Source organism: Podarcis vaucheri (genome assembly GCF_965113315.1).
Source record: "Podarcis vaucheri genome assembly, chromosome: 1".
Classification (NCBI taxonomy): domain Eukaryota; kingdom Metazoa; phylum Chordata; class Lepidosauria; order Squamata; family Lacertidae; genus Podarcis; species Podarcis vaucheri.
Window position 1 is genome coordinate 34,195,216 of NC_138759.1, and position 14,276 is coordinate 34,209,491.

General features: G+C 40.8%; 1 protein-coding gene across 3 annotated transcripts in view; it reads right to left on the reverse strand.

The window, feature by feature from the left end:
* MIPOL1 (mirror-image polydactyly 1) overlaps positions 1-14,276 on the reverse strand; it is a 194,403-nt gene that overhangs the window by 138,697 nt on the left and 41,430 nt on the right. For all 3 annotated transcript variants that reach the window (XM_082213642.1, XM_082213643.1, XM_082213644.1), the window contains exons 3-5: positions 9,158-9,389; positions 4,916-5,051; positions 3,042-3,147 (exon numbers count right to left, since the gene is read on the reverse strand). In XM_082213642.1, the coding sequence (XP_082069768.1) occupies positions 3,042-3,147; positions 4,916-5,051; positions 9,158-9,389 (474 nt within the window). The remainder of the gene's footprint in view (positions 1-3,041; positions 3,148-4,915; positions 5,052-9,157; positions 9,390-14,276) is intronic.

Here is a 14,276-nt window from a genome sequence, read left to right on the forward strand (position 1 = left end):
AGGTAAAAGTTTTATAACACACTTCCCCAGTGCCTTTTATTACACGATCTTCTGTCATGATTTTATCACAATTTCAAATGTAAGATAAACATTCATCTGTAAGTTGTATCTGGATGTAAAAGTGGAATCTAAATATGATAAGCAAAACACACAATGATGGGTATTAAGCAACTAGGTTTTACTCAGAGTAGACTCATTGAAATTAATAAACATGATTAAGTTAGGTCCATTAATTTCAGTAGGTTCACCCTGAATAAAACTTAGTTTAATACCAACTGCAGTGATTAACACTAGTGAATCCCAGCAACATACATCTTTTGAAGACAACCCAAACTAACCTATCTTAATTCAAATACATCTAGGAAATCTATAGAGTTCAGCAAAGCACACAATATGTGCCACCTTCAAGTGCAGGATATAGGGTTATCCATAAACAGCATGCAGGATCTTACCCAGGGAACCATCCATACATATGCCACTTCTGTGCACAGATCACCCTGCTGGATTATGGCACATGTGTTTTTTAAGTTTTCCTCCATGAGCTTGAATGAGCAAAGAAAGTCTACACTGAATAAAATATTTCTCTATTATATACACAGAAGTAAAACGCTGTGCAAACATCCCCAAAACAAACATATAACTTGGAATTTAATCCAAACAGTTCACATCCTGTAAATGTTTAGTTGGTAGATAATCAAGATGTAACTATGATCTATGTAAGGGTTTTATGGTAGTTTTTTTATATATGTCAGAAAAACTATAGGGTTACTTTAAATATGCATTTAATTTGTGTTGCGAATATTTTGGGTTATGTCATTGTGATTCAGAATGGCTAGCCTATCTTACAAATGTTGGTAAGGTAAAGGTAAAGGGACCCCTGACCATTAGGTCCAGTCGTGGCCGACTCTGGGGTTGCGGCGCTCATCTCGCTTTATTGGCCGAGGGAGCTGGCGTACAGCTTCCGGGTCATGTGGCCAGCATGACTAAGCCGCTTCTGGCGAACCAGAGCAGCACACAGAAATGCTGTTTACAGTGGTGTAGCATGGGTTGTCAGCACCCGGGGCAAGGCAAGTAATTTGCGCCCCCTAACCCGTGGATTTTAGTAGGGGCAGAGAGCTGTGAGTGCGAGCGTGCCCCCCCAGATGTTGCGCCCGATGCGGCCAGCCCCCCTGCACCCCCCACGCTACGCCACTGGCTGTTTACCTTCCCGCCAGAGCGGTACCTATTTATCTACTTGCACTTTGACGTGCTTTCGAACTGCTCGGTTGGCAGGAGCTGGGACAGAGTAATGGGAGCTCACCCCATCGCGGGGATTTGAACCGCCAACCTTCTGATTGGCAAGCCCTAGGCTCTGTGGTTTAACCCACAGCACCACCTGCGTCCCACAAATGTTGGTAATATCAATCAATTTCTTTACTGACACTGTAGAAAGCCAATCAACTGAAAATTCTACACTAATCCCCAACCCACTTCCATTCACTTTGCCAGTGAGATGGGAATGACATCTACCCAAGTCAGATCAACTACTATTAAGCATATTAGGGAGAATTAGCTTTAATAATGTTACAACATTTTCACAATCATGCTAGCGAAGAAGCCATATTCCCATTTCTCTTTCAAACCTCTTACCAGCTTCATAACATTGTCACCAAGTGTCCTTGTCTACATATGTTTACCATTACATATATATATATATATATACTCAAGGAACTTACTTTAGGATCTTCAGCCCACAGTCATGGTGAGCCACAGCCAAAAGAGTTTTCTAAGATGAGGAACTAACACCAAGACTCTAGCTTAGAATAAACGAATATGCAATTCGTTAAAGAAAATAGAACATAGCCATCAAGTTGGACAAGCATCTAATGAGTCCATCCCCATCTCTAAGGAATGCAAGAGACTGGGAAGAAAGGGTCATGCAGGTGGATAGGGGCAAGGAGAGAGTAAAACTAAAGGAGGATACTGGAGGGCAGAGGGATGAATGAGGTTAGGAAAAGGAGTCAAAATATCAATAACACGATCGTGAAGCTGAGGTTCCAATACTTTGGCCACCTCATGAGAAGAGAAGACTCCCTGGAAAAGACCCTGATGCTGGGAAAGATGGAGGGCACAAGGAGAAGGGGACGACAGAGGACGAGATGGTTGGATAGTGTTCTCGAAGCTATGAACATGAGTTTGACCAAACTGCGGGAGGCAGTGAAAGACAGGAGTGCCTGGCATGCCCTGGTCCATGGGGTCACGAGGAGTCGGACACGACTAAACAACTAAACAATGACAAACCTGGATAGCTGGAGAGAAAGAAAGGAAACCAGATAACAGATATTACTGTTATTACTGGCACGAGATGGAGGCAGGGAACTTGATCAGCTGAGAAGGTGGTTTCCTTAAACTGCCCAGTTCTCTGCTGAGCAAGAGATGGTGGCGGTCTGGCCCTGATACTGATCCTGGCCGTTGTATTGATACATCTCCCAGGAAACTGTGGTTTGGCCTCAGTATGATGCGTGGAGCAAGCCACTGGTGAAGATCTATCATCATTCTAAAGCAGCATTTCTTTCATTGGTTACAAACCTGAATTCCCTGCTCACCCAACAGAGGTTCGGGTCTCCAGCTGAGAGAAACATGAAGATCTCCACACAAAAGTGTGTGGAAGGAGGGGTGGTAGCATCTCTCTGAACAAGCTAAAACAATAAGTGGGTATTTGAACTGCTGGTTGAAAGGTAGTGGCCGTGGTAATCATTATTTCCCTTGTTTGTTCAGGACCTTCCAACAAAACAAACAACCTTTTTGTGATTGGATTGACATGGTGTTAACAATTCATTTAATGCCCAAATCAGTATGAATACAGGTAAAGCTCTTACTAATACCAGTACCAGGATGTTAAAGCCACCTCTTTTCCAAGCAACTTTAAACAGCCTCATATAAAGAAGTCAAAGCACCCCTCCTTTAGCAAATACATCTAATGTTCATTAGGCCACGTCATATAGCAACCAAGCAGGCTGTAGGAGCCCTATGGCCATCTGTTAAACGCTCATCTACTGCACCTGCAGCCTTTTCCGCAATCTTCGCTTCTGCCACTCTCTCCTGCAGCTCTAAGTCCAGCTTTATTGTCCTCAGCTCCTTGTCTTTTTCAGACAGCCGGTCCTGAAGCTGAAGAGTCGAAACGGCGACATTGTTATTGGTATGTAAAAGTGCACGGGCACAATATTAACTTGCAAGAAAGATATGCATTTCGTTCTCACAAAATGACTCTCTCAACAAACATCGAGCAACGTAAACACAACTCTTACATTTTTGTTTTCATATAAATAACTTTAAAAAATGAAATTGCCACCCACTTCCATCCTGATGCGTTATGAAAGGAAAGGAACCTATATTCCAGATTTAATTTCACAAACTCTTAACCTACCTACCATGCACACAAAGAGAACAATCCTAAAGCATGTTGACCAGAGAAGGGAAGTTTTTGGAGCTCAGCAGAACTCAGCAGAAAGGGTGCAAAGTATTGCAGCCTTAAGCAAAAGGTTAAGGGCCCCCAAAGTGTGCTAATTTACCTGGTTGAGTTTTCAGATGTGGTTAGCAATTCCAGAACAGGAATTGCTCACCCTAATTTACAGCATAATTCAGGGGTGGTAGCAGAGCATTAACCACATAATTAAATTGATTTTTCTCATCCCTAACCCCATCCAACTGTAGCTCCAGTGCTATGTCAAACATTCCATATTGTACAGCACAGATAGGTGGTTATTAACAACAAGAAAGAGCAAACAAACAAACAAACAAAAACAAGAAAAGCACATGACCAAAACATTTGGAAAGGATTGAGTTAATATGCCTGTCACTATTGATTTTATCATTTGTTGTTTACCTGTGCTTTGTTAATTTTTGCCTGTTGCTTTAAACTCGTGTTTTAATGATTTTACTGGTGTTTTTTGCGGCATGCTCTGAAATCTCTTCATGAAGGGTGGGATTATTAATGGAATAAATAAATATTAATAATAATAATAATATACATACATGCAGCAGCATTGCAAAATCACGGTCTTAAAAGTTACGGGAGCTAATAAACAGTGCCGCAAAGGTTTCAATTACTCCATACAAGGAACTTCAAATAAACTGAGCAAATAATAAAAAGTAAACTTGGATATGTCTCTACACTCTGGTTTCTCTTCAGAGTGTATATATCCTTAGAATGAAAACAACGTTGCATTTGAACAGAAGTGTAATGCATACATATTTTTCAGCACTTGAGATCAATAATAATCTGTAATTTCTAACTTATTGTGTTACTATCTTTATTCTAAAATCCACAATGCACTTCTATCACTTAACAAAAAAATGTAATGGTCAATTTAACAGTATTATTTTGATAATGAAGTGTGATTATAGCTGCAAAACAATTTACTGAGGATTTTACCATTTAATTTATGAAAATAGATTGCTGTTAGTATAACAAAGCACATTTGAGGGATGCTTAATCTGATAACTTCAAAAACCTTGCACAGATTGACTGTTCTGAGAAGTGGAAAAAAATATTGTAAATATGTACAATTTTTAATGTACAATGGATCTCTTAATCATCAATGCAAACCAAAGAGTTTGCTTTGTTACATGTGAGTCTCTTTCTATCAGCTTTGATCCAGGTTATTCAGAGTGTTTAATTAAATCATAGTCGGTTCTGAACAAGGCCAGCCTTTCCAAATCTGAGCCAAAAAGAACTGCAAAAGAATCTAGATGGCACTATCTGTGATGTCACTGATTTTAAAACAAAAACAAAAAGGAAGACAAGAATATACAAAGATTAACAAACCATGAATCAAATGATCCCTGCAACAAAAGGAAGCTATATCTTGTCAATCAAAACAAACAATAAAGAAAAATTAGAGTAGGTTAATAGGCTTAGAATATTTCACTGTACCTTTTTATTGTTTGCCCTTAGAACGTCCAATTCCCTTAAGAGGAATGCAATATCCTTTTCTTTATCTAGGTTTGCAGTGACATGAAAAGGATCCATGTTGTCAGGCATAACTTCTCTTCCTTGCTTTTCAGTAGAACTAGAATGAAAAAAGGAAGAAAAACTTCATTGATCAGTTCGTTCAAGTGATACTTCCTACATTCAGGGGCAGGACAAAAGCTGTGTAGTAAAACACACACATTGCACCCAGAAGGTCCCATGTTCATTTCCTGGCATAGGTTTGAAGGAAGTAAGTCTGGGGGGAAAGCCTCTATGCGAGATCCAGGTGGCAGTTTTATACCAGTTCACAGGTTCATAGTTGTTCCTGGATTTTTAAAACTTTCAAGAAATGCAATGCAGAAACTGCTGCTTCTTAAATTTACATCCATAGCACTGTTTTGTAAAGTTTTATATAAACCATTTGCTATAAATGCACAAAGCATGTGCAGATGTGTCTTCCTTTCTGTCCGATGAGATACCTGTTCCTGCTCTGTAAAGAGTCTCAACCATCATGTAACTACAGTGGTACCTCGAGTTACAAACGCCTCAGGTTACAAACTCTGCTAACCTGGAAGAGTTACCTCGAGTTGAGAACTTTGCCCCAGGATGAGAACGGAAATTGTGTGCTGGTGGCGCAGCAGCAGCAAGAGGCCCCATTAGTGAAAGCATGTCTCTAGTTAAGAACAGTTTCAGGTTAAGAATGGACCTCCAGAACGAATTAAGTTCATACATAACTAGAGGTACCAGTAATACCTCAGGTTAAGAACTTAATTCGTTCTGGAGGCCCGTTCTTAACCTGAAACTGTTTTTAACCTGAGGTAGCACTTTAGCTAATGGGGCATCCCATTGCCACCACGCCGCCGCAACACGATTTCTGTTCTCATCCTGAAGCAAAGTTCTTTTTTTTATTTTTTTTAAAATATTTTTTATTGCTTTTTTTCCAGGTACAAGTATATATTCAGATATATGTCAAAAGCGATTTTACAGAAAGAAAAGAAGATTAAAAAGAAGAAATTTCCAATTCTCCATTTCCAATTTCAGAGAAGAACCCATCGAACTCCCCCACATCCTCCAAACCCTGTTTTCTTTGCAATAGAATAACAGCAAATTGTTACCTAGTTTCCTGCGTTTTTTGTATCTTCCCATAACCATATTTTCAGTTTAGATGAACCTAATGTTAAATCCTTTTAATACCATCCAAAATTTACTCTAAATTTTAATACTCTCATAGTTTTACCTTAATTCCTTTCAAATGATTTTACTGAAGCTATTTTTCCAAAGCTTAGCAAATTCTCAACAGTCATATAACTTATAGTTTTTTTGTAAATAGTCCTTAAATTTCCTCCAGTCCTCTTCTGTTGCTTCCTCTCCCCGATCTCGGATTCTGTCGGTCATCTCCGCCAGTTCCATATAGTCCATCAGTTGTGTATGCCATTCTTCCAGCGTGGGTAAATCTTGTGTCTTCCAATATTTAGCAATAAGGATTCTTGCTGCTGTAGTTGCATATAAGAAAAAAGTTCTGTCCTTCTTTAACACCTTCTGGTCGACAATACCCAGGAGGAAGGCCTCTGGTTTCTTGGGGAAGGTATACTTCAATACCTTTTTTAGCTCATTATAAATCATTTCCCAGAAAGCCTTTACTCTCGGGCAGGTCCACCAAAGGTGAAAAAATGTTCCTTCAGCCTCCCTACACTTCCAACATTTGTTATCAGACAGATGGTATATCTTTGCAAGTTTAACTGGGGTCATGTACCACCTATATATCATTTTCATAATATTTTCCTTCAAAGCATTACATGCTGTGAATTTCAAACCGGTGGTCCATAACCTTTCCCAGTCTTCAAACATAATGTTGTACCCAATATCCTGAGCCCATTTTATCATGGCTGATTTAACTACCTCATCTTGAGTGTTCCATTTAAGCAACAAGTTATACATTCTTGAAAGTACTTTTGTCTTTGGTTCAAGCAATTCTGTCTCTAGTTTCGATTTCTCCACCTGGAAGCCTATTTTTTTATCCTTTTTGAACACTTCTTGAATCTGGGCATAGTGTAACCAATCATGCACCTTGTTTTTTAATTTATCCAAGCTTTGCAGTCTCCAGTTATCTCCACTTTTTTCTATAATCTCACAATATTTTGCCCAACCAACCTCCATATTGGGTCTTTTTCGGGCCTTCGCCTCTACTGGTGAAAGCCACCTCGGAGTTTTATTTTCTAACAAGTCTTGTTAGTCCAAACAATAAACAAAGCCTTCCTGACAATGTGGTTTTTAAATAACTTATGAACCTTTACCTTGTCGTACCACAAATATGCATGCCATCCAAAAGCATTGTTAAACCCTTCCAGATCTAGGACATCTGTGTTTTCCAATAAAAACCAATCTTTCATCCAGCAGAAAGATGCAGCTTCATAGTATAACCTTAAGTCCGGCAGGGCAAATCCCCCCTCGTTCTTTCGCATCTGTTAAGATTTTAAATTTTATCCTGGGCTTTTTGCCCTGCCAGACAAACTTCGAAATATCTTTCTGCCACTTTCCAAAACATTCCACTCTGTCCACGATCTGTAGGGTTTGAAACAGAAATAACATCCTCGGCAATACATTCATTTTCACAGCTGCAATTCTTCCCAACAAGGAAAGTTTCAAATTTGACCAAGTTTCTAAGTCCCTTTTGATGTCAGACCAACATTTGTCATAGTTGTCTTTAAATAAGTTCAGATTTTTACCAGACAAGTTAACCCCCAGGTATTTAACTTTTTTTACCACATTTAGTTCTGTCTCCTTCTGGAACTCATCAATTTCTGATGATGTCAATTTTTTTCCCAGCACCTTAGTTTTATGTTTGTTCAGCTTAAAACCGGCTACCTGACCAAACTCGTTTATTAACTCTAAAGCTCTCTTAGTACTAGGGACTGGTTCCCGCAGTGTTAATACCAAATCATCTGCAAAAGCCTTTAATTTGTATTGTTTTTCTCCGACCTGTATTCCCTCTACCAACTGGTCCTTCTTAATCAAATTTAACAACACCTCCAGGACTGATATAAACAATAAAGGGGATAAGGGGCACCCCTGTCGTGTCCCTTTTTCAATTTTAAACTCTTCTGTCACCACATTATTCACTATCAATTTTGCCTTTTGTTCTGAATAAATTGATTCAATACTGTTTTGAAATGCCCGTCCCACTCCCATCCCTTCCAAATTCTTCTTCATGAACTTCCAAGAGATGTTATCAAAGGCCTTCTCTGCATCTATAAAAATTAAAACTGCTTTCGTGTGCAATCTCTCCTGCAAAAATTCCAGAACATCTATGATGTTCCTAGTATTGTCTGATAAATGTCTGCCTGGGAGAAAGCCTGCCTGGTCTTTATGAATTACGTTACTTAAAACCTTCTTAAGCCTACTTGCCAAAATGTTAGCAAAAATTTTGTAATCCACATTCAGGAGTGAGATGGGACGGTAATTCTTAAGTTGGGTCTTTTCAGATTCCGATTTTGGTATTAATGTGATGAAAGTTTCTTTCCACGATTCCGGTGCCCCCTTCCCCTCCATGATTTGGTTGCATATCTCCAGTAACGATTGGGTCAAATAATCCTTTAATGTCTTATAATACTTGGAGGTAAGTCCATCTGGTCCTGGAGATCTACCCATCTGCATATTCTGAATGGCACTTTCAATTTCCTGTGTTGTTATTCTATGATTCAGAGTTGTTTGCTTTTCGTGAGATAATTTTTGTAGTCTGAAGCAAAGTTCTTAACCTGAGGTACTATTTCTGGGTTAGAGGAGTCTGTAACCTGAAGCGTCTTTAATCTGAAGCGTCTGTAACCTGACATACAACTGGACTTACACCAGTCTCATCCCATCACTTTTCTACAACTGCCCACTGAATTCTTGTTAGCTTATTTAAGAAGTTCTCTCCCGTGATAATAAAAGAAACTGAAGGTGGGATTCAACCAGGTTCTGCAAGCAAAAGCTCTACATAAGGACTTCCACATGCACTATGGGGATTCCCTCCTCCTTCTCCCCCATGTGCCTTCAAAATTTGCTTGGTGTGGGGTCAGTAGAACCCCTGGAACAATCTGCATGGAGAGGAGGAGGGGTCATTCCATAGGGGGAAGCCAAAAAGCTTGCCCTGGCAAAAGATCACTGTCATGTGATGCTGAATGCTTCCCTGAGCTTTTAAAAGCCTCAAATGAACAGCTTGCTTACCTTAACCTTTCATCAGTGCAAGAGACAGTGAGATTACGTAGCTGCAAAGTTTTGGTACAAGCAGTTTGCATAATGCTTAAACTGGATGTTGGCTGATCAGAACAGTTTAGCTGTTCACTTTTAGTCTGAATGGCTTGTTCTCTTGGCTGTGATTTTGCTGAAGAACTGTCCAAATTCAGGTAACTGGGAGCAGAGACATCGTTCTTTTGCTCAGAATTCTGCTTCAAGATTTCTGTTAGAAAAATAACAACATTTTACTGTTTAATTAAAGAAGATGAAAGATGAGCATTTAATGCAACTGAATGACAACGCTGTTGGCTTCTAAAGAAGTTCAGTAAAAACAAGTAAAATTTAATGCCAGTTTAACTGCCAGGATTTCCACAGCATGGAAAACCAGCTGTGTGGATTAGTAAGTTGAACACAACCTGCACCCATGCATCTAAGTGGCAGAGAACAGGAGCTCCAGCATATTTCCCAAAGCCATTCAGTATTGAACTATACAAAAAGTATCACATACGAGTACAACTCTTCCAAGACTGTGACTGCAATCAGACATTACTTCATTGTTGTTTGTTGCAAAAATACAGTTGTTAACATGACCCAAAGTTTATTGATCATGACAACATGGCAAGCTGTGGGAGCTCCTTGTGACTGTGCTTGAAGAGAAGGCAGGGAGGGGAACTATATGAGCCTTAAGGATCATGTGGCTTTTCTCATCACACTAAACTATGGTCTAACACAAGAGTGGGGAAACATTCCCACCCTAGCTGACCAACTGTGACAGACAGTTGGAACAATCCATCTGTCAATCACCTGGTAACAGATGATGGACAGGAATGTTGCTCCACTCACCCATCAGTCCCTTGCACAAAGCTTCCCAAGCACCCAACAGCCAGCTGGTTGTCGAGTGCTTGAGAACAATCCTATCCTCAACACTTCCCAAGCAGTGAGCACATAGCTGGAGAAGCTGCTTCATACAGGGATCAGCTTCATGATCAAGTTCCCCACACAGACCTCAGTCACAGCTGACCCACCTATGTTTCTACAAGGCCTGCTACTGATGTCATATATCACATCATGACTGCTGCTCTGACATCATTAGGAAACTGCTCCACAAGACGTTCCTATAGTCTCTGTACAAAAATTCCCTACATTTTCCTGGAAATTCTGCTGTGCTTCCAAAGAACTGAATACATATCTTCTTTGCATCTTTAACGAAACTATTATGCTATGGACACCTTCATGCAATTCACTATTTACCCACTAAAACAGATAAACTAACATTAGCAAATAGGACCATTTTTTTCTGTAAGGATAGCTTCATATACAGGGAAGTGTTCTATGTGTATACTAGATAACTGAATACTTAAATGAAGTTAATGACTCAAATATCCAGTTGACATTACTGCAATCTGCTTTTTCTTGAAGGAACAACAGCAGCACAATCACTTGTACAGGAAATTTCCCCTTCAAGCTGTCAGCATCGCCCCTGAGCCACTGTCACCAACTGGACGCATCCACTTCAGCCCCGACTGGGCTAGGCGAGCTGGGTAGCACTTTCAGAGACCACCTTCTGCACAGGAACAGGTCTAAGTGCTGTGGACTCACAACTCAGAGCTGTGAGCACCGGATTCACTTCCACAAGAAGACAGTCGTCGCACAGCAGAGTATAGCAGAGTCTAGCAGAGTATAAACGACTTGGAGAGCAGCTCTGTAGAATATCTTCTTTATTCTATCTACAACTATAATATACACTATATACAGAGCTAAATGAGGTCTAAACTGAAACGCTTAACTGCACTGAGTGTCTGCAGCTGCTCTTAGCAGCAACCTTATCTATACACACGATCTCTCTCTAACACTCAGTCTCTCTCTTTCCTTCTGCTCTGACTGACTGACTGATGTTAGGCTGGAGCGGAATAAGTAGAGAGCAGAACACCGCCCCTCCTCTCTGGAAAATCACCAGACTCATCAGCAGATTCTTGGATATGGGAGGGGTGAAATCTCCTCACAAGCTGGGGTTTCTCAAGACCAATAATAGAAAGAACATGAATCTCAATACCATTAATATTCTGGTGACTTTTAAGGTGATCAGTAGTGGAGCACATGCTTGCCATACAGAAAAGTCCTAGCCTCCATTCCTGGTAAGATTTCCATCTGAATCCAAAAGATCCAATGCCAGAGCTCTGCAGACCAGAGATTGGCAACTTGTGATCCTCCAGATACTGTCCAATGGCAACTCCCATCATCCTTGTTAGCTGTACTAGTTGGGACCAATGGAAGTTGGAAGTTCAGGAACATTTGGAAGGCCCGATTTCCCATCCTTAGTGTAAACAGCACCAATCATACGCTCAGCAGTGTATGATTTCAGAACAATTTGCATTTGACATAATTGGGGGTATTTGTGCTCCATGGGTGGTATCCATGTAGGTTTATCTGTGTCTCTTATGAGTCACCCATAGCAGACCCATACAGAAACTTGAAGAAGTTGACACCACAGACTTTGGCTCCTACTAGTAAACTGCAATTACATGTAGGGTTTACAGTACATGTTTCATTATGTGTAGTTTTAGACCGAAGTAAAGCATGTCAATATTTTCCTTACATACTATGAAGGAATAACTACTTATAAAGGGTGGTACAGGTAAAACTGAAGAATGTTTCACCATTCCACTACAGCTAATCAATGATCAGCAAGTTCTCTCAGTCAGAAAAAAAGTTTTGTACACCATGTTTTACTCCCTACTCAATATTCCTTAGCTCTCTGTGTTACAACGTAAGCCCTAGGTTTAGTTAAGTAATAAGACAAAAATCTGTAGAAGAGAGCTGATCAATACATTTATTGTGTCAGCTAGAATAGACATATAAAATAGACCTAGAAATATCCAATTTGTGATTTATTAAAGAATTCGGATAGGACTGCCAGATGTGTTCCGACACTATAAAAACAAACATAATTAAACTTGTGCCATCTGCAGGCACAATTTTGTGCTCAATACCGTTTCACGGGGTTGAACAGAGAGATGCATGACTGCAACTCTGCCCATGCAGTGGGGATTGGTCCAGCTTCTTCCAGCTACAGCCTCTTAGTCTTTGCCCTGTGAAAAGCTGCTCTTGAGGGTTGGAAGGCCCACAGGAATAGCACAAGGCATAGCTCAAGGAGGCTGCTATGGACACTGACATAAATTGGGGAGTTTCTGCACAAACAGAATCTGTATGAGGCTATATACCACAGCACTAAAGGTAAAGGTACCCCTGCCCGTATGGGCCAGTCTTGACAGACTCTAGGGTTGTGCGCTCATCTCACTCTAGAGGCTGGGAGCCAGCGCTGTCCGCAGACACTTCCAGGTCACGTGGCCAGCGTGACGAAGCTACTCTGGCAAGCCAGAGCCACACACGGAAACGCCGTTTACCTTCCCGCTAGTAAGCGGTCCCTATTTATCTACTTGCACCCGGGGGTGCTTTTGAACTGCTAGGTTGGCAGGCGCTGGGACCGAGCAACGGGAGCGCACCCCGCCGCGGGGATTCGAACCGCCGACCATGCGATCGGCAAGTCCTAGGTCAGGGGTCTGCAACCCGCGGCTCAGGAGCCGCATGTGGCTCTTTTACACCTTTGCTGCGGCTCCGGGGCGGATACTAGCGAGGGGAGGAGGCGCATTCTGCGCCCCGACACTGCCCACTGTGGCGGGCGCTGTATTGGCTGTGACGTCACATGGGGGCGGTCCGTGCGTTAGTCACGCACCGTCCCGACGTCACCTGCCCGCCCGCCCGCCCCATTGTAAGGGGCATGTACGTTGGTCACTGCATTGAAAGGGGACATGTACGCTGGTCACTGTTTTAAGGAGGAGTAATTCTGAGGGGTCAAACAAAGAAATAATAAAAAGGTGACAAAAAGTTATTTTTATAATGAAGAGTTTTGCGGCTCCCAGTTTTTTTTTTCTTTGGAAACGGGTCCAAGTGGCTCTTTTTGTCTTAAAGGTTGCAGACCCCTGTCCTAGGTGCTGAGGTTTTACCCACAGCGCCACCCGCGTCCCTACCACAGCACTACTCTTTTCTAAAGTGGAAACAATTAGATGACAAGTTTTTGGTTTTTATAATGAATCAACCCCCATTAGAATTATGAATCAATGAACATTGCAAAGTTAATTCCCGGAAACCGATGTAGGTGAATGCTTCACTTTCTAGTGTCCTCCTCTGAGTGCTCCCACTTTGCTCCCAGTCTTATTTTCAACTCTGGCCACACACAATGGACACAAAGCGTAAGTACCTGTAACTGCACTGGTTCATGCTCATTCCTGCTATCCTTATTTCTGCCTTTCCTTCCCAACTCCTGTTCTCTCCCCACTTCGTTGATATTTAGAACACGAGGTCCTTGGATCAGAGATTTATCTTTGGTGCTCATTTTTCTCTGTTATGCACCGTGTACATGTATTGCAATCAATAATAACAACAATACTCAAAATACCATTGTACAAAAACAGTTATGGTCCACCAACCACAAAAAACTACAATATGTAAGATCATTAAAATAAACACCATTTGCAAGATAAAAATGAAGAGAGATTTAGTAGCCACTGAGGTTCTAGTAGAAAGGCAATTTTAAGGAAACCCCAAAGGTAGTAATTCCCTTTCTCAAATTCAAGAAACATTAATGAAATCCTACTTCTGTTTTCTTAAAAGTAAATTCCATCATAGTTAGTGGGGCTTACTCTCAGGTAAGTGTACATAGGATTGAAGCCTAAATTTAGCCACCACCAGCAGCAGCCCAGTTTAGCAGATACTGCCTTTCATAACCTCTTCTCAAAGCTGGCTAATCATAATTTTAGTACTCAGTGTCAACTGTGATCATTAAGCACTTACTGTGTAAATATCACGAGCTTCCTTAGGCATTTGCTTATTATTATTATTATTATTATTATTATTATTATTATTATTATTATTATTTTGCAATTCATTAACATATTATTTCCCAGCATTAGATTTAAGAGAGAAATCAGTTGTGCAGATTTTTTTGTCCTGTGCCTGGGCATTAAGACCATTTTTGAGATTCCACGCATATACAATCAAAATTGCAGTATTGCTAGACAGATAGTAAAAAAAAGAAGACGAAGAAGAAGAA